Source organism: Rutidosis leptorrhynchoides, chromosome 1 (genome assembly GCF_046630445.1).
Source record: "Rutidosis leptorrhynchoides isolate AG116_Rl617_1_P2 chromosome 1, CSIRO_AGI_Rlap_v1, whole genome shotgun sequence".
NCBI lineage: Eukaryota > Viridiplantae > Streptophyta > Magnoliopsida > Asterales > Asteraceae > Rutidosis > Rutidosis leptorrhynchoides.
In genome coordinates, this window is record NC_092333.1 from 658,626,184 (window position 1) to 658,644,676 (window position 18,493).

The 18,493-nt window shown below is 33.9% G+C and overlaps 3 protein-coding genes across 9 annotated transcripts in view; 1 reads left to right on the top strand and 2 right to left on the bottom strand.

The window, feature by feature from the left end:
• Positions 1-3,313: 3,313 nt before the first annotated feature.
• Positions 3,314-8,686, bottom strand: LOC139885848 (uncharacterized). The gene is made up of 17 exons (XM_071869603.1): positions 8,520-8,686; positions 8,315-8,377; positions 7,562-7,716; positions 6,877-6,990; positions 6,662-6,727; positions 6,274-6,357; positions 6,090-6,176; positions 5,907-5,998; positions 5,755-5,815; positions 5,152-5,211; positions 4,878-4,938; positions 4,638-4,745; positions 4,402-4,520; positions 4,238-4,309; positions 4,058-4,143; positions 3,624-3,720; positions 3,314-3,445 (listed from the first exon to the last, which is right to left on the bottom strand). Exons 1-17 carry the CDS (start codon positions 8,632-8,634, stop codon positions 3,314-3,316), a joined length of 1,572 nt encoding a protein of 523 aa, XP_071725704.1. The 5' UTR covers positions 8,635-8,686.
• A 4,618-nt stretch (positions 8,687-13,304) lies between these two features.
• LOC139850249 (uncharacterized) lies at positions 13,305-14,587 on the bottom strand. The gene is made up of 3 exons (XM_071839835.1): positions 13,978-14,587; positions 13,620-13,676; positions 13,305-13,528 (listed from the first exon to the last, which is right to left on the bottom strand). Exons 1-3 carry the CDS (start codon positions 14,585-14,587, stop codon positions 13,305-13,307), a joined length of 891 nt encoding a protein of 296 aa, XP_071695936.1.
• A 1,412-nt stretch (positions 14,588-15,999) lies between these two features.
• The window catches only part of LOC139885849 (protein NOI4), a 28,277-nt gene continuing 25,783 nt past the window's right edge, over positions 16,000-18,493 (top strand). For 6 of the 7 annotated variants that reach the window (XR_011772128.1, XR_011772129.1, XR_011772130.1 and 3 more), the window contains exons 1-5: positions 16,000-16,106; positions 16,586-16,723; positions 17,346-17,413; positions 17,691-18,223; positions 18,357-18,473. Coding sequence is in view for 1 of the 7 variants with exons in the window: in XM_071869604.1 (XP_071725705.1) it covers positions 16,615-16,723; positions 17,346-17,413; positions 17,691-18,062 (549 nt within the window). In the remaining 6 variants the exon portion in view is untranslated. The other variant, XM_071869604.1, reaches the window with a different exon arrangement.

Below are 18,493 nucleotides of genomic sequence, written 5' to 3' on the forward strand. Positions count from 1 at the left end.
TTAATTTATTTGTACCAAAAGGCACCGAACATATAATTTTATATTATTTATTTGATTAATATTGTTGTTAAATAATTGGTACTCCAATATAATTTAAGTGGGTCCGGTCTATTTTAAGAAGTATGTCATGGTTGGTAGCATTTAGTCTTTTTCAGTATTTTTGAGAAAGTGTTGAGGTGGCGCTAATGTGACAGTCAGTCTTTTTAAAGAAGCATGTCATGGTTGGGAGTGGTCTTAACAATATGATGCATTCTGTATCACATGTAAAGAATGACATTTAACAAAAAATTTATGGTATCTAACCCTAAAGGTAGCTTGGTGGCTGGGATTTATGAATCTCTTCAATCCTCGTAGTATACAACTTTAGAGGCTTTTGTCGTTTAAATAATAAAAATTAAAATTTTATGGTATCTACTTCAAAGATTGACAATTTCTAATTTAACATTTATCTATAGAATGATAGAATGATTATAAATCCGTACTATTGTTTCAAAGGCAATGTCCCAAAGTGTAGTGAGTGGGGTTTGAATTTGAGTCTCTGTTGAAGATTCCCAAGTATGTCTGGCAAATCAAACCCATAGTCTAAAAAATGAGTCAATTGGCTCTTAATATTAGGGTCCAATAGGGTCTCAATTTATAAAGGATAAGATATTTTGTGGTTCCAAAATTGAACTACTTATATCACAAGGAAAAAGTAACGGGTCCAACGGGTCCTATGTTCGGGTCTAATGGGTCCTACGTTTTTTTATGCCCGTTTTCATCACAAGATTTCGGCGCGCGTTTTCATTGCTCGTTTTTGGCGCTAGTTTTTCGTAGCACGTTTTTCGAAGGAGGTTTTCAGCGCGCGTTTTCGGCGCAGTTTTTGCAGGGCGTTTTCGGCGCGAGTTTTTCGCATTGCGTTTTTGGCAGGCGTTTTTCGGCGCGCGTTTTTAGCGCGGTTTTTGCATGGCGTTTTCGTCGAATGTTTTCAACGCGCGTTTTCTAAAAAAAATATTCATTTGAATCCATAAATTAAGTTGAGATCCAAGGAATCAATGAAAGCGCGACATGTGGCGTGAAAATCACATGTGATTGGAAAAAAAAAATTCAAAATTTTTTTTTTCGAAATTTTTTTAAAATTTTTTTTTTTCGCATTGCGAATCCGAAAACTTCAATTGGGAACGCGAGTCTGAAAATGAAAACGGAAATCGGAAACATAAAAAAAAAAATTCAAAATTTTTTTTTCGAAAAAAAGTTTCAAAATTTTTTTTTCGAAAAAAGTTCAAAATTTTTTTTTTCGAAAAAAATTGACATAACTACAAATTTAGTCACTGTGGTTTGTTCAAACTTGCAGATTTGGTCACTGTGATTTTTTTTTTGCATATTTGGTCACTGTGGTTTGAAAATGTTACACTTTTCGTCACTATGGCTGACAGACGTTAGTTTGTGCCGTTTAACAGGGTCATGTGCTTAGCACGTGATGGGTATTATTGTCTTTTCATTTACAACTCATTTTATTTATTCCATTAATACTAATAATACGCACTTATACTACATGCAATACAACTTGTACAGTCATTAAAAAACTAAAATATCACCATTTCCTCCATTACATCAATATCTTCAAGATTTCTGCCACCAACAAATTTTAATAAGGTTGATATCTTATTCTCAAAACCTCACAACCATCTGCAAACACTAACAATACACAAAAACAAGATCCAAATTAAAAAAATTTCATAATTAACAAAACCAAAATTTAAAGGGTTGATTTTGATTTTGATTTTGATTTCTTTCAATATCTTGAATGCTTGGGTTTATGAAATGGAAAAACCACCGTTACCAGCGGCATTGATAGTGGCGTAGGCATGTGTGACCGTCGACGGAGTCACTATGTCTCTCTGCCGGAGTCATTACCGTGGAAATCAAACTAATAATCGAACGATGGTGGTGGCTTACCGTAAACCCACTTTAGTAACAATCGATTACTTACCGAAACGGATTTGCTTCGTCAAGTCTCAGATCTAGAAAAGCGCGCCCGACGAGGATGGTGAGTTTCAGATGCAGAAGACAGTGAGTTCGATATTGAGTGCATCGATCTGGGTTTTCATTTCGATCGATGTAGCTGATAATGATAATCATATATGTTTTAACAAGATTGAAGGTGAGAACATGTATAAAGGTTCAAAATATATTTTATTTAGATTTCAGTTTTAATTTCATAATCTTGGTAAAATTTATTGTAAACATATTGTTAGGTGGTAAAAGAGAGTTTAATTTAGATCTGGTGATATAGATTGAAAGAAAGAAGCGATAGAGTTTAATTTGGATTTGGTTCATTGTTAAAAGTCTGATTTTAATTTGTTACAGGTGATTAGAAGAAGAAAAAGTTCCCAGATCTGGGTTTTGTAAAAGAAGAAGAAAAGGGAAACGAGAGAGGAAGAGAATGTTAAAAGGACCAAAATACCCATCACGTGACCTGCACATGTTGTGCTCTAACGAGTCAATTTAACACCATTTAGCTCCAGTGACTAAATTTGAAAGATTTTGAAACCACAGTGACTAAATATGCAAAAAAAAAACCACAGTGATCAAATCTGCAAGTTTGGACAAACCACAGTGACTAAATTTATTTTTTGAAATTCTTTTTTTTCGAAATTTATTTATTTTTTTAATTTTTTTTAAGAAAAAGGGTCTTGACCCGACCCAACCCGGGGGGAAATGGGTCTCGACCCAACCCGACCCGTTGGACCCGTTCAAAATTTCTGACCCGTTTAGACCAGGACTCGTTCAAACCCAAACCCGTTTCGACCCGACCCGACCCAAACCCAACCCGACCCGACCCGATTGCCAGGTGTATTCCCAAGCATCCAACCACTACACCATCCCTTCGAGGTTAGATAGATTATTACTCCGTATTACTATTAAATACACTAGAACAGCCATACAAAGTGCCAAGGTACTGTTTTGATCATTGCACAAGCATGCTTGAGCTTGATGTTGTGCATGCTACATTGCTTTCATTGACTGATAACCCCATTCACTTCATGGCCATAGCCTATGATCTTTCACGGTTCCCTCACAGGCTCGCACTTATCCCGGTAGCAATTAGCATTCCAGAACTCGAACAACACAAATATAGAACTTGCATCCAGTGTTTGTGCATATCTCCTGTTGGCTAAACTGATAAGAAGAGTATCATCAGATTATGAACCTGGTGAATGTTAACAAAATAATAAGGTTAACACAATATATACCTGTGTGACCCATGCGTTTGACCGTGCTCGTATCCTTTTAAATAAATTCCTCTTATATTATCAGAATATAAATAAAATCAAGAGCAACGTACGAGACGTGCAGCAAAGGCACCATCAAGAGAATGTTTCACAGGGCTAGAGAAATAGTAACCCTCTTCTGTCAAAAATTCACCCGATGTGTATCTCTTTGCAGATTCTACGCTGTATTCCTTCAGAATCAATGGGTGATCGATTCGCCAATCACATACATTTGAGAAAAACCACATTAAATTTGACATAAGAACACAATAATTTATTATATAGTATAGGTTTTGCTTCTACGTATAAGGTTTATTAATTTCATATGATTGAACGAATTATGCAATCAGTTATAAAGGTTAGTAGTACCTGATGCCTAAGAAGAAATGCAGCCACCCTGTCTTCATTTTCTTCAGGATCAATTGAACAAGTGCTGTATACTAGCACCCCACCAGGCCTTACCAACCTACAAGGTGATGAAATTAATAGAAAATTCAAGGACGGCGTGTCGAAAATGGGTCAAAACGGGTTGAGTTGACCTAACAAGTTTTTTGTTCATTTCATTTATTACAAGAGCATAACTTCGTATTGTATTTGTATTATATAACATTACAAAAGCTATTTACTAAAATATAATGATTAGTATTATTTTGAATAACAATTTAGTATATTGAAATAACTTGAATATACTATTTTCTGAATTTTAAACCTTCTATTAACTAACTTTCAAGATTTACCCATTTGACCAGTTATCCCTAAAAGATTAAAGTTTTTTTCTAATTTTGAAATAAAGTTTGCCTCACTTGGAAGCTGCATCGAGAAGCTCATCTTGCAAGCTTTTAAGTTCTTCCATATCTTCTGACTTTCTATTCCACCGTAAGTCGGCTCTCTACACGATACACAAATTTATATAACATTACAAATTATGTACACGAACAAATCAATCAGAATAACTTAAAAACCGTTTATCTAGATATAGATACCTTGGAAAGAACACCAAGTCCAGAACAAGGAGCATCCAGCAACACTTTATCATAGGCCACGTGATTATTTTCCTGCTATAAAAGAAAAAAAAAAATTGTCACATTTGAAAAGGATAAGGTAGAAAGATTAAAACTTTATAACAGATATGCTGAAAACCGTCTACATGAAATTCACGAACATCGGCGTGAACGGTAGTGATGACATTATGAAGTTTTTGCAGTTTGGCCGTCTCTTTAAGGATCCTCAGGCGACCTTTATTTATGTCAATTGCAGTTACCATGCCTAGACACCATTAATAAAGTACATGCAACATTATTTGAAGGGCAAATAATTTGGTTAATTTGGTCCAAATGGCATAAACCACATTAGTATACATTTGTCTGTTGATAGTTTGGTTACCTTGGCCGTTCAAGCAGGCCGCCATGAAGAGCGTTTTTCCTCCAGGAGCAGCACAACAGTCAATTATGGTATCCCCGGGTTGTGGGTCAACAATGGAGACCACCAAACCTAACCAACAAGTTTGTAGACATCAGCAATGTACAGGTTAACCCGAGTGAACGAACACAACATGGTCAAGAATTATTGATTATTATTGATTTAAATAAAAGGCTGGATGAAATAATGAATGAAAACCATAACCTGCACTTTCATCTTGGACAGAACATAAGCCTTCTTTTAGTATTCCATCTTGTATAACACTCTGTTATAATTATCACAAAGAGTTAGATAAATTATAGAGTAATATCTCATGAATGACCATTATTATCACCAAATGACCTTTTCATGAAAAACAAAGAATGGGGATTGTAAATCAATCCACGTGGTTTTTCTTTAAAGAAAATAAATTTCATAACTAAATATAAAAAAATCCATAATAGCCTTCATTGAACAAAAAATTTGACAAATGAAATACCTGCAGTCCCGTGCTAATACGAACAAAATCATCCAGATGAGGAGAGAGCTCATAGGGTACCTGAAATTAGACATAACGAACGTACAATTTAGTTATAGCTTGAAGTTGGCTCTAACATTATGTTTTGGCATCTACAGCTGATGTAATTTTTTTTAGCAAGCATTTGGGGTTGAAACAAGAAGTTGCAAAATAGGCAAGTTGTTAGGTACAGGATCAGGACTCAAAGCAGGCAACTTTTTGGGTGGGTCAAAACAGGTTACTGGGTGTGGGTCAAAATGGGTCAGACAGATAAGGTTCGGCTGACAAACTTTATTTCTAAATTTATATAAAAACAAGATAACTAGTGTGTGAGTTTGATAACAAAATTTTATTTGAATAATGATATCTTTATTTAAAGACATGGATTTAGAAGGTGTTATGCATAAAAAGTACACATTTTGGCCAGCATTTGACCTGAATGTCCCATTTCCTTACAAGGTTTGGTTTTTTATAACTCATTTGAGATAAAACATAACCTGATACAACTCATTAATGAGTAAATGTGTTGAAACTGTCATCTCTATTTACTATAAATGAAGGAAGATAAGAAAAATAACCTCACACCTTTAATGTTTCAAGTCGTAACACAAGCTCTGATCGAGTAAAACCTTTTCCTTTATTAGCCCTGAAATAAACTAACCATAACTTGTAACAAACGATAAAATGGTCATTTGATAGCTATCTATAAATATAAATAAATGAGTTTCATACAGAACCTCAGACTAAATCTGGGATCAGTGTTATTCCACATCATCAGCTTAACAGCTTCTTCTTGTCCGAGGTGTTTTATCCAACGCCTAACCATCCACTACAGACAATAAAAAGTTTTATAACAACGACGTACACAATTTATAAAATTGCTTTGAAAAGTCGACTAAATTATATGTCAATCCACTTACAACGGGATGAGAATAAATAGTAGCAAGTGCTCGTGCTTGTGCACGATCATCACCTTCCAGTTTAGGTGAAGGAAGAGAGTTACTTTCCTATCAATTTGAATAAATGCTCGTATTATCGCATAATATACTTTAAAAAGAAAATAATAAAATACAAAATATGATTGATATATAAAATGGGTTAGACCTTAAGCATAACCAGCTTCCTCAAAATCCCGTTGACCATGTTACCGGCACCTGGCCTAAGGGCTATTTTTGCTAGCTGCACATTCTGCATTTACTCAAACTCAAACTCAAACATTAAGCATATTGCAATAAACAATAACACACTTCCAATATGCTTTTTAATTTTTCACCATTTACCAGCCGTAAAATTTTCTTACCTTAACCACCTAAATCTCACAAGGCCTTATAACAAGCACCTAACGTCTAAAACGGTTGTGAAAATATGACTTTCCAAAACCATTTTAGAAAGCACTCGGTCGTTCAGTTTTTTGCACTTACTTGATCAACATTATCCAAAAAAAAAAAGTATAAACACAATATAAATGTCAATATGTCATATAGTTAGATACCTCATCTACAACAGCATAGGAAGGGACCTCGAGCTTGACAATCTCATAGAATCCTATTCGAAGAATCTATAAACACAAATTTTGGAATAAGAACTTGTGCCTTGTAAAGTGGTTCTCAAGTAATGATATATATAAGAGCTATCTACATTATTTTTAGTACTAGAAATAATGAAGGAAGCCCATTAATGAGAAAGAAACAATGCACCGCCATGTACCTGTAACAATAGAGGTTCCATACGACTAAACACGTTTGGATCATGGCATAAAGACAAAATCAAATAGTCAAGATATTTTCTCCAACGAATTGTACCTCCAACAATGTCGGTTACCTGTATCCCAAATAGAATTAATGAATAAAAGTAAAAAATACACAGTATAAGGAGGAATAGTTTAGAGAAAAATTACATGCAATCATAATGATATCATCAGTATCTCATAATGCTTAATATTACATTACTTGTGAGTGTTAACATAGATATCTCCAAGGAGAAGATGAGGTTTTTGGGTATTAATCATCCAGGATTGAAGTTGAAGTCCCTTGTGGCATGAAGCGAAATGGAAAAATGGGCAAGTCGTCCAGGTCTGTTGATGGGTCATAATGAGTAACGTTGTCTAGATGTCAGATTGGGTTGGATTGCGCTGACCCAAAACACTTATTGTGAAAAATCATAACAATACTAATCTGTATGTATTATGACAACCTACGCAGTCAAATTTACATGTTATATCACTTTCTACCCGTTTGACCCATTTCACCCATATCCTGTCAAGCTAATATTTTTCAAGTTCATCCGTTTGGCTCCATAGAGACAAAATATAGCCGAACCATATGTATGTGGGTTGAAATTTCCACCGCATATATATAGTAAAGAAATATAAGAATTTGAATAAGAAAAGCACCAATCTGAGATCTCTATCATCCAAATCTCGAGTGCAAAACCCAAGAGTTCTTTCAACATATCCCATCTCGTTATCACCTGACCCCTTCCCTTTCTCATTTAACAGGTCGGCAAAGGCACCACCGAACTCTATCCGCATTAATCTCACAGCTGACACTGCATAATTTTAAAGAATTGTGTGAGAATTTAGGAACCTTTTACCTGAATTAAACAACCGAGTCAAAGCAGTATGATTCATGTATGCCAAACAAAATCAAGTTTTACTCAAAATCAAGAAAAGTCTCCCAATCCAAAATCCAAGAAGTAACTAGAGTTAGAGCTTATATATGTATATTGCAAAGTAGCTGGAATTAGAATATGTAAATGATGCAAAATAAATATGCTAAAAAAGCAATATAACGGGTAAGTGATATTTAAAAGTTAATATGATTAATCTTATATATCAAAAGCTCAATCTACAATTTTCGTTAACCAAACGGATGGAGTTTACCAAAACACAAGTTTGATCTCTCATAAGCACTTATATGTTGGGTGCAAAACATATAACCAAATTGACTCATTTAAAACATGTCAAATTCACCACGTTGGTTTATTCATAATACACATATTCTATTGGCTATTTCAGATTAAGAAATTGCCCCTTAATTTACTAGAACAGCCAGTGTAAATGAGTAACTAAGTAAGCGGAAATACTAATATTTAAAATCTAAAATATAAAATGATAATAATAATAACAACAACTATTACACTTTACCTGCTCTATGAGGTGAAATTTCAAGATTCACCTTCTGAGGTTTGCGTTCTTGATGTAAAGAACCTATTAAAATAAAGGTTGAATGTTTAAGTAACTTATAAAAACCAAAATAAGTAGAAATAATGATGGGTTCCGTTAAAGAAGGAAAATTTTGCATAAAAATTCAATCTTGATGAATTTGTTCAATAAAAGTATTCAAGTTTACCTTTTTTGTAAGTTGTTGTTCTTGAATTTGATTCCCCAAACTTCAATGAAGAATGTGTATACTTCTTGGGTGTCAAATAACAGACTTGGATGGAAGGCAAGTGAAGTATTGACATTACTTTCTGTACGGATGGATAGTGTAAACGGAAGAAGGGATGACTGAAGAAATAAGATGTGGTCTTTTTCTGATTCTTGAAATTGATAAGAAAGCTACATAACTATAAAGAGCTCCTTTGACTTAGAGTTAATTATAGAACTAACCCCTGTATCATTCAAAGACATTTTTTTTTTTTTTAAAAAGCAAGGGATTTTATCTCTTCTCTCTTCTCTCTTCTCTATAATAAGAAAACAATTATGATGTCATAATATTTGAAAAAAACTATCGTGGCTAAATCCTACACATTAAATCATTGCGTTTTTCGTTCACTGTTTGAAATTGTTATCTGATGCAATGATTTATTTGACATTGACTAATATCCAACTCTGAGACTTAACCTTTAACAGCTTAGCTTATTACACTAATTGTTAGCTTATTCTATATTTTCTACATCATTTGTAATGTAGCCTACATTTTTAATAACTTAATTTGTAACTTGTAAATTTATAAGATTCTCGATAACTCAAATATGCTATTTTTTTTTGTAGATTCCCGCATACAAATCCATTGATGGTACTGATTGGACTAACTCTTCAATCTCAGTGAAGAGGAAAAGTGAATCAGCAATAGATCCCGATGAACCAGGAACTTCTGGCTCCTCAAAAGCAATGAAGGGCATCCAATCCTTGAAGATACCAGGGATGGATGATTTAAACGGGAGTGCTGAAGATAATGAGATTGTCGAGTAATTTAATGATGAGGATATTTTTCTATTAATCTTTTTTTTTGTTTTTTGTTTTTTTTTTAAGCTCTTCTTGGATTTAGGATTATGTGTTTGCGTTATTTCATTTGGTTTGGAAGTTACAACATGTTTGAAATTTGATTTTTTTATGATTTACTTTGATTTAGAATAATGACGATGCATATTTTTTTTTGTGATACCTTTATACTTCTACACTTAGAATACTGCTAAGATCACTTGGATGACTACTAACGTCAACCACTCTTTCTATGTACTTTATATTACTCATTCACTTGACAGAGTGCTAAGTTCGACACCTTCACAACTATATAGGCATCAAATTTGTTAAATGTTTGACATTGAAAAGTTCATTTTAATTATTTAAGGTTGCTGTATAAATTGTTCTGGGTTAACTCGAAGGCAAATACTTGGCTGATTTGGTGGATTATTTTCCATATTGTTCTGGGTCAACTTGAAGGCATATATTGGGTTGATTTGGTGGATAATTCCGGGTAGCGAACTTCGCTATCTATCACATATAGTTTGATCTGGGTCAATTATGCCGATCCTTAATAGTCACCGATGTCTATTTATGGTGTAAACAAGTTTACAACTTCCTAACAACGTTTGTTCAAACTATGTAAGTTGCCATTTTGCTACTCGGTATGAAAATCCATAACACTATGTAAACAAGTTTACAACATCCTAACAACGTTTATTCAAACTATGTAAGTGCCATTATGCATACCTGTTGCAAATCTTTTGTTTTTATCTTGATGGTGCAAATCTTTTGTTTTTATCTTGATGGTTATAGTTATCGTACTTATTTTCCTTATGTTTATAAATTTTAATGTTTTTACTATTTGTTGCTTTATTTATCACATATGCTTCACAACTATTACCTATATCATTACCATAACAAGTTTTTATGAATAAAATTTTTGAAAAATTTTGTATGATAAAATACCCGCGAATGCGCGGGTTATAAACTAGTTAATACTTAAAAGATACACACGAAAATATGCCGAAGCATATGAAATACAAGTACAATAAGAATATACACAAAAGTTGCGGAGATCGCAACAAACAAGCCTCACATATTAGGATTTGTGATCCAAGATAACCAATCGATTTTTTGAAATTTGTTCCGTCTCGAGATCCAATCAAAGGATAAAGTTTGAATAACACTGAAGAGATTCGAAGATGTTCCAATCTTGTTCTTGAAAACTGTGACGATCGCTCCAAATCCATATGGACGAACACGTCATTCATCGATTTCATTGCGAGGTATTTGACCTCTATATGATACATTTTGTAAATATTGCATTCTTTTGAAAAGGCACACCATAAATGAATATTTAAATCAAAGGTTTTCGACATCTGATGATTTCTACATATAGACAATCACCGTAATATAATAGTTTACAATAGTACTTCCGTTGACAATGTAGTCAAAATAAGATACATGGTGATAATTTGGTGAATGCAACGTTTCCTTGAAAAATATGCCATATAAGACTCCATGCACATAGCTTGTCTAACATATAAGCAAACAGCGGAAGACTTATAGGGAACCTGAGAATAAACATGCTAACAAGTGTCAACACAAAGGTTGGTGAGTTCATAGTTCTAGTGTTTCGCATAATCTGTATATAAAGGTGGATCACAAGATTTCAGTTGTTTCATCCAGAAACGTTTATCAAAATATTCTACAAGATTGAGCACCCTGGTAGCTAAACTTTAACGTATATATAATTTGTACCCTTTGTATAATCATCTTAATAATACACGCAAACCAACGTGTACGCTTCTCAAATAGCATACATCCGTTAAAAGGCTAGTGCTCTAGCTCGGAAGGGGATATCAAGCCCTATGGATCCATATACAACTACTCGCGCCCACCAGTTCTTATAACCGGCAGTTACTAGTTACCAAAGCTAAGAGATTTTCGGTTCAAACTCAGTATAGAATTTAGTATGTACTTGTGTCCATTGCTTTTAAAATAAAGTGCATGTATTCTCAGCCCAAAAAATGTAAAGAGTAAAAGGGGAGCAAATGAAACTCACCTTAGCAGCACGTAAAGTTGTTCATCGTAATGTGACCGAAACTCGAAATATCAAATAATCGTAGATCTCAACCTAGAGAACATATGTTGGTCAATAAATGTCTATCAAGCTAGGTCAGGTCATAGTGTATCACAATTCTAATGCTCGATATCGACATACAAAAGTTATCCAATGTTGTTTCAAAAAGTCAATTTTGACAATAGTTCAACAAACGAGACGTACCTTATATAAGGATTCATTTACTCGGTTGGTAATATTTAAAAGTTCACTTTATCAATCTCGTAAACAAGTTGTTTAAATCTTAATTGCAGATTCAAAAGCAATTTTAATTAACGTCAATCATAATTCAGTTGATCATATCTTTTAATCTGTTCATCGAAACTATTCGATATCTAAATGAAAAGTTATTGATTTTTCGCCAGCTTTCCAAAAACATGTATATCATATATCTTTTACCAGTAATATATGTATTTAATTCGTGATTCATTATAAACTGTTTAACGACGAAATTTAGCATACAAGCATATATAAATATATATACTCGAGCACTAGACATGGATACACAATTAATATATAAAAGATAAAATATGTGTGCTTACGTATCAATATTGAGATTCAATATTGTAGGAAAGTACGTAGACACAACGGAGATGATAAACACTAGGTTTGATTCACAAATATCCCCCGAACATTACCCATAACCTCCTTGGCAATAACCCATAATTTCCTTAGCTCTATCCCGCTTGAAAACCATTTTGAAAGTGACACGCACATAACCTCGTCGTAGTATTTTATGTACTACTACTAATAATAATAGGATTAATAATAATATTAATCTTAATAATAATAATAATAATAATAATAATAATAATAATAATAATAATAATAATTTAAATTATACGAGTAAGAATGAATGAGGAAAGATGGAACAAGATCGAGCTATTTATAGTATGTGGCCTGCTACAGTACCCCATGCGCTCGCATGAGTTTTCAGTGTTTTTGCCATGCGATCGCATGACCACCTTATCCGTTTTTGTTTGCTAGTTCGTCGACATCAAATAGTGTTTACTGCAGCAAATAGCGTTTTACTGTAGCAAAGGCGTTTTCATTGTAGCACTGTAGCAAAGTACGGTTTCACTGTAGCAAATAGTATTTTACTGTAGCAAAGTCATTTTCACTGTAGCAAATAGTGTTTTACTGTAGCAAAGTGATTTTTACTGTAGCAAATAGTGTTTACTTGTACGTCTTTGATATATATATATATATATATATATATATATATATATATATATATATATATATATATATATATATATATATATATATATATATATAATTGTTCGTGAATCGTTGAGAACAATCGAAGGGTAATTGAATAGCTCAAAATTTTGAGATTCAACTTTATAGACTTTGTTATCGTGTCGGAAACGTTAAAGATTAAGTTTAAATTTGGTCAGAAATTTCCGGGTCATCACAAAAACCCGAAGATTTCTATTCTTCCAAAGCAAATAACAAACGATCCAACAAATGGCTTGACCACATAATCTCTTGTTGTCGAAAAAAAGATTAGTGGCCTCAAGAATATTATTGAAAGACAAAGAAGCAAAGTTAATTCCCCACCAATTTGTAACTTTTTTCCACACCTCTAAAGCAAAACCGCAATGAAACAAAATATGATCTACCGTTTCGAGACCCGCATCACAAACCGGATACCTTGTGCTATGTAAATTTATACCCCATTTGTCAAGCTCAATTCTTACCGGAATTCTTTCCAACCTCGCTCGCCAAATGAAGATTTCAACCTTTTTTGGTACTAAAGTATTTCTCAAAGTTTCTGCACCACGCAAGTTCGCACTAATCAATTTGTTGTCGATCAAATAGCTAAGTTTTTTTTACTGTGAACTTGTCATATGAGTCTAGTGACCAAATCCAATGATCCGGCCCGTCAGAAAAAGAGCATCCCGCTATAATCAGCCCACAAATATCCTCCAGTTCTGCACATGTTCTGCCGACTGGGTCTATGGCCCAGGCCAACGAGAAACAGTATTCTTCCCCTTGCTGTTGCACCCTGTCACGCACCCTTGCCTCACCCTTGCCTCTGTATTCTGTTCCAGACGCAACAGCCTGCAATATTTCTCTTTAGTTTACAACCCGCAATCCACACATCATCCCAAAAGCTCGTGTCTTCTCCATTACCTATCCGTTTTTTAAAGAAGTTTGAAAAAGGAATTCCCAACTTATCAACTTCAAAACCTACATTACAAATATTAGCCCATAGATATTAACTCTACAGAGGGAGGGACGACCTTATCTAGGCGCGGGTTCTATACTCGCGGGTGGAGTAGCGACTTCCTTCTAATCTAGGGTACGAGGAATGATTGTCTACACCCACCTCTCCCATACCCCACTTTTGTGGGATTGGGTATTGTTGTTGTTGTTGTTGTAGATATTAACTCTACACTCGATTCCAATCTACCCCGAATGTCATAGATATTTTGGATAATTTTAACCCACAAAGTGTTGGATTCGGTTTTAAACCTCCACCACCACTTACATAATAAAGCCAATTTTTTGCAATTTAAAGACATGATATTTAACCATCCTTCTTCGTGAGAATGAAGGAGTTTTTCCCATTTAACCCTAGACAATTTTTTATTATTTCCTGACCCGCCCCAAAAGAACTCACGATGAACACACTCTAATTTTTTTAACACACAAGGCGGGGCACGAAAGAGCAAGAAATAGTAGAGAGGCAAACTCGAGAGAATCGATTTGACAAGAGTTAATCGACCACCAAAATAATCCGTTCTTGCTCTCCAATCCGCTAAACGCTTGTTACATTTTTCACTCACCGGGGACCAATCATTTAATTTCTTAATTTTAGATCCAACCGGTAACCCCAAATAAGTAAACAGAAACACACCCGGTTGACATCCACAACAATCGGCCAAGCTACTAACATCACTAGCATCAACACCAACACTAAGCAAATTACTTTTATTGTAATACACTTTTAACCCGGAAGTTCTTTCAAAACATTCAAGGAGAAGCATTAGATTTCTCGCATTTTTTTCTACTCCATTCACCGAAAAAATTGTATCATCCGCATATTGTAAATGAGATACCACTACCTTATCCACACCCACCTTAACTCCATTATACATGCCTTTTTCAACCGCAACTTTTGTTAAAATATTAAGCCCTTCTGTCGCAATTATAAAGAGAAAAGGAGAAAGAGGATCACCTTTTCGAACGCCCCTACTTAGATTAAATTCTTTGGAAGGAACCGTTTACAAGTATAGAAATTGATGCCGTTTTTAAACACGAAAAAATCCAACGCCTCCACTTTTGCCCAAAACCCATGCATTTCATCACTTCCATGAGAAAGTCCCAATTTAATGAGTCAAATGCCTTCTTAAAATTCACTTTAAAAATAGGACCATGTTTTTTATTTTTCTCAAGATCATCTAAAGTCTCAATAACAATCAATACACCATATAAAGACATTCCACCATACTTCACTTTTTAGTGGAATTGAATATTGTTGTTGTTATTGAGTATAAAGAGTTTATTATGGTTAAAATTACCAAAATCCAATAAATATTACTACAAGCAAGAACCGAGAAAGCTGTAACTTACTAGCAAGTCAAGAGTAGATTGACTAGGCTCGAAAAATAGAGGAAGGAAAGTGTCTAAAGCGGAGGTAAAGATATGCGATTATCTTGTTTGATTCTTTTGTTGTTTGCTTACTTCGTTTTGTAATGGTGTTTAGTATTGTTGGGCTGTTTAGTGTTCGTATGGGTGTTTGTTAATCGTTTGGTTGTAGGATTTTCGAGTTGTTTATATTGTCGTTTTGTTTATGTGGTGGTCCGTATTGGTTCTTGGTTTGCTTGTGTCGAGGTTGCTTTTGGTGGTTGTTTAAGTTCGTGCATTTTTTTTGCTCGAGGTGCTTTTTCTGAGCCGGTATTGTATTTTTTCTTGAAGTGTCCTTTCATTATTGATGAAAGGTCCCCGATTCTATATAAGCTTTTTGTTTTTTATAAAAAAATAAATATTACTTTTTTTGCGACGGTTTGGTGACTAGCCCGTCCTGTCTCGAAAAAAATCGTTCAATATAACAGTCAACGGTCAAAATTCCGGTCAAAGTTGAAAAAAACCAGGTCAAAGTCTCTCAAAATTCGGAAAAGTCAGAAAGTCGGTAAAATCGGTCAAATTTGTCTTATTTTAGTTTAAATTTTCTGTATTATATTAACGGTGATAGCGATTATAGGTACAAATTAGTCAATTAAGTTTTTGACTTTAAAATATGTACATATATATACATTTATATACATATATATTTAAAAGTCAACTTTGGTCAACATCCATCTCAACTCCCGTCTCGACCTCGTCTCGAATGTCTCGACCTTTTTAGGACCCGACTGTCTCGACCCCGTCTCACGTCTTTTGCAACCTTGAGTTAGGTTATAAAAGAAAATAAAGGTACTAGAAACAATTAAATGTAAATCTGTAAGGACTAAAGTGAAAGTTTCTAATGAGAATAAAGCCACAGATTAAACCCCTCATTTGTTGGGTCTTCTACTGTTCTTCAATGGCTACTGCTGCTTCGAGTGGCGTGGAATGAAGTTGATGATGACAGTTTAGGAACTCCGTTGCGATCTCTTTAACTGATTGAGTTCAACAGTAAGCCCGTTTTCTTAAAGTCTTAATCATTATGCAACCATTCATTTTTATTTAATTAAAATTAAAATTGAAAACTAATTTTGAACCCCGGTAGCGTATTCCCTCATAAACCCTAAAACCGACCCATATCAATCCAATCTTCGATTCTTTTTTGAAATATTTATTATTTTTTATGTTTCGCCCACAAATTTGGATTTTACGAATCACATGTTATGTGCAACAGCAAAAAAGGGATTGTATTATGCGAAAATCATCGTTCTTATGCGAAATTTTGATTTTTATGTATTTTAAGCCAAATTTTATGTAATACAAATGTTTGTGTGATTTTAGGGGTGTTAATCTAGTCTAGCAGAGTATGAAACTAATAGTTAGGTAAATGTTACTTAATCTGTGAATACCATGGCAGTAGAAACTTAATTTTGTAGCTTCTTTTATAAATTAAAATCCTGCTAACAGATTTTTATTGTTGTATTAATCAGCTATTATTTACTCTTATTGGGGGCATTGAATGGCTACTACTTCGAGTGGCATCGAAGTTCCGGTGTTCGTTGACACAAGTATAGGAACCCATGTTGGTATCTCTGTCTCTCCTCATCTTACAGTCTCTGAATTTAAAAGTAAGCCCTTTTTCTTAATCACTCTTTGAACATTGTATGCTTAGTTTATTTACAATGAAAATTGAATTAAAAACTTTAACTTTTTTTAATAATTTTATATTTATTTGCTGGGGAGGTTCATGTTTTTTTTTCTCTCGATATATGTTAATTCTTTATATAAGATAAGAATTTGAATACATATAGTTGTTTGCTTCTTTTTGTAAAACAGAAATTGGAAATGACATTTTCAGGACAAGAACACAATTGAACATTTTTTGCGTTTTTGAGACGAAAGGGTTTGTCCAATAATAACTTAATCTCCATTTTATAGCTATTTGGGTATCGATTAGTTTGTAACATAGAAAGTTAAAATGACATTTTTAGTTCATGAGTTCATTTTGTACTCGTACACATCTACATTTTGGTCAAGCCTTAACCTTATTTTGTTTTGTAGTAATAATTACTACTCATAATTTAATCTATCTCTAGGTGCACAAGGCATGTTAAGGGTATGAACATAGAAAGTTCATTACTATTTTTGTCGACGATACTTGATTCCTTGTCTCGTTTTACTATTTCAACTTTACAAAAGATCGCATTATCTTCAACTTGAATGAATCATGGAGATCTTCTCTTTATGCAGGGATATTCGAGAATACGCATTTAGATTGTTACCCTGAACTAGGAAATATCAAAGTCGACAGATTAATGGTACATTTATATTTTTTTCAGTATAATTCAACCTTTTCTTTCACTTCATGGCATGAACACACCTACATCTATGACAGGGTATGCACATGTATAACCAGATAAAAAAAAAAAAAAATTACTTTTTAGTGTAAAAAAAGAACTTGTTTTTGTAGCTCATCTCCCGAAAAATTGTTATATTAGTGCATACGCTCATCTAAAATGTTGGTCTTTTCATTGCCTCATGATCTACGTTTTTTTTTTTTTTTTTAATTTGAATATTTGTTTTGTTACCGAGCAGGTTAAGAGGAAATCTTACCTTTATCGCTTGTCAGAATCAATGCGCATGAAACATGTTTTCCAAGGGTACAAAGGAACATGGTTTTTGTTCATTGACGCGTACGTTTCGGGCAAGAAAATTTCATCAACACCCCAAACTCAAGTAGTTCATGGTAATTCATCCGAAATTAGTTTGCAAGTGAAGTTCAGAGAATCAAGAAATAAAACAATGAGAAAAGAGCTTAACGGTTCATATGTGGGTCCAACACGCGAAAGAATGTCGGAATCTATATTAGTATCTGGTATCATCAAGAAGTACTTTCCTATTCATGATGATGAGGTCACTTCAAAACGTCAAGTTCCAAATTATGAACCGAAGACCCTCCAACCATGACAGATATCAGAACCTTGAAAGATGGGAAAAGATCGAATGGAGTCGGAGAACGAGTAGTAGCTGCTAATAATGTTGGGATATTAACTAGTGACAAGAAACCATTGATTTCTCTTTGCAAATACAAATGTAATGATTATTCAGGGCTAAAATCATCTCCCATTGTAAGACATCCTGTTTTTGAGCTTGGTGATGATTGAATGTAAAAGTAAAAATTCTTATTAGTGATATCATTGCTAGAGATTGTTTGTTTAGCATAATACCAGAATAACTGATTTCTATTTTTTAATGATAAAGACTTTGAGCTTTTGATAAGCGGGCTTCCAGAAATCGATTGTGAGTTATCTAACGATTACCTAACTACCCAAGATAGAGCACGCGAGATTGCATCAATTCGTGACTGGTACATCAAAGGTAAGTCAATGGTCCATGTA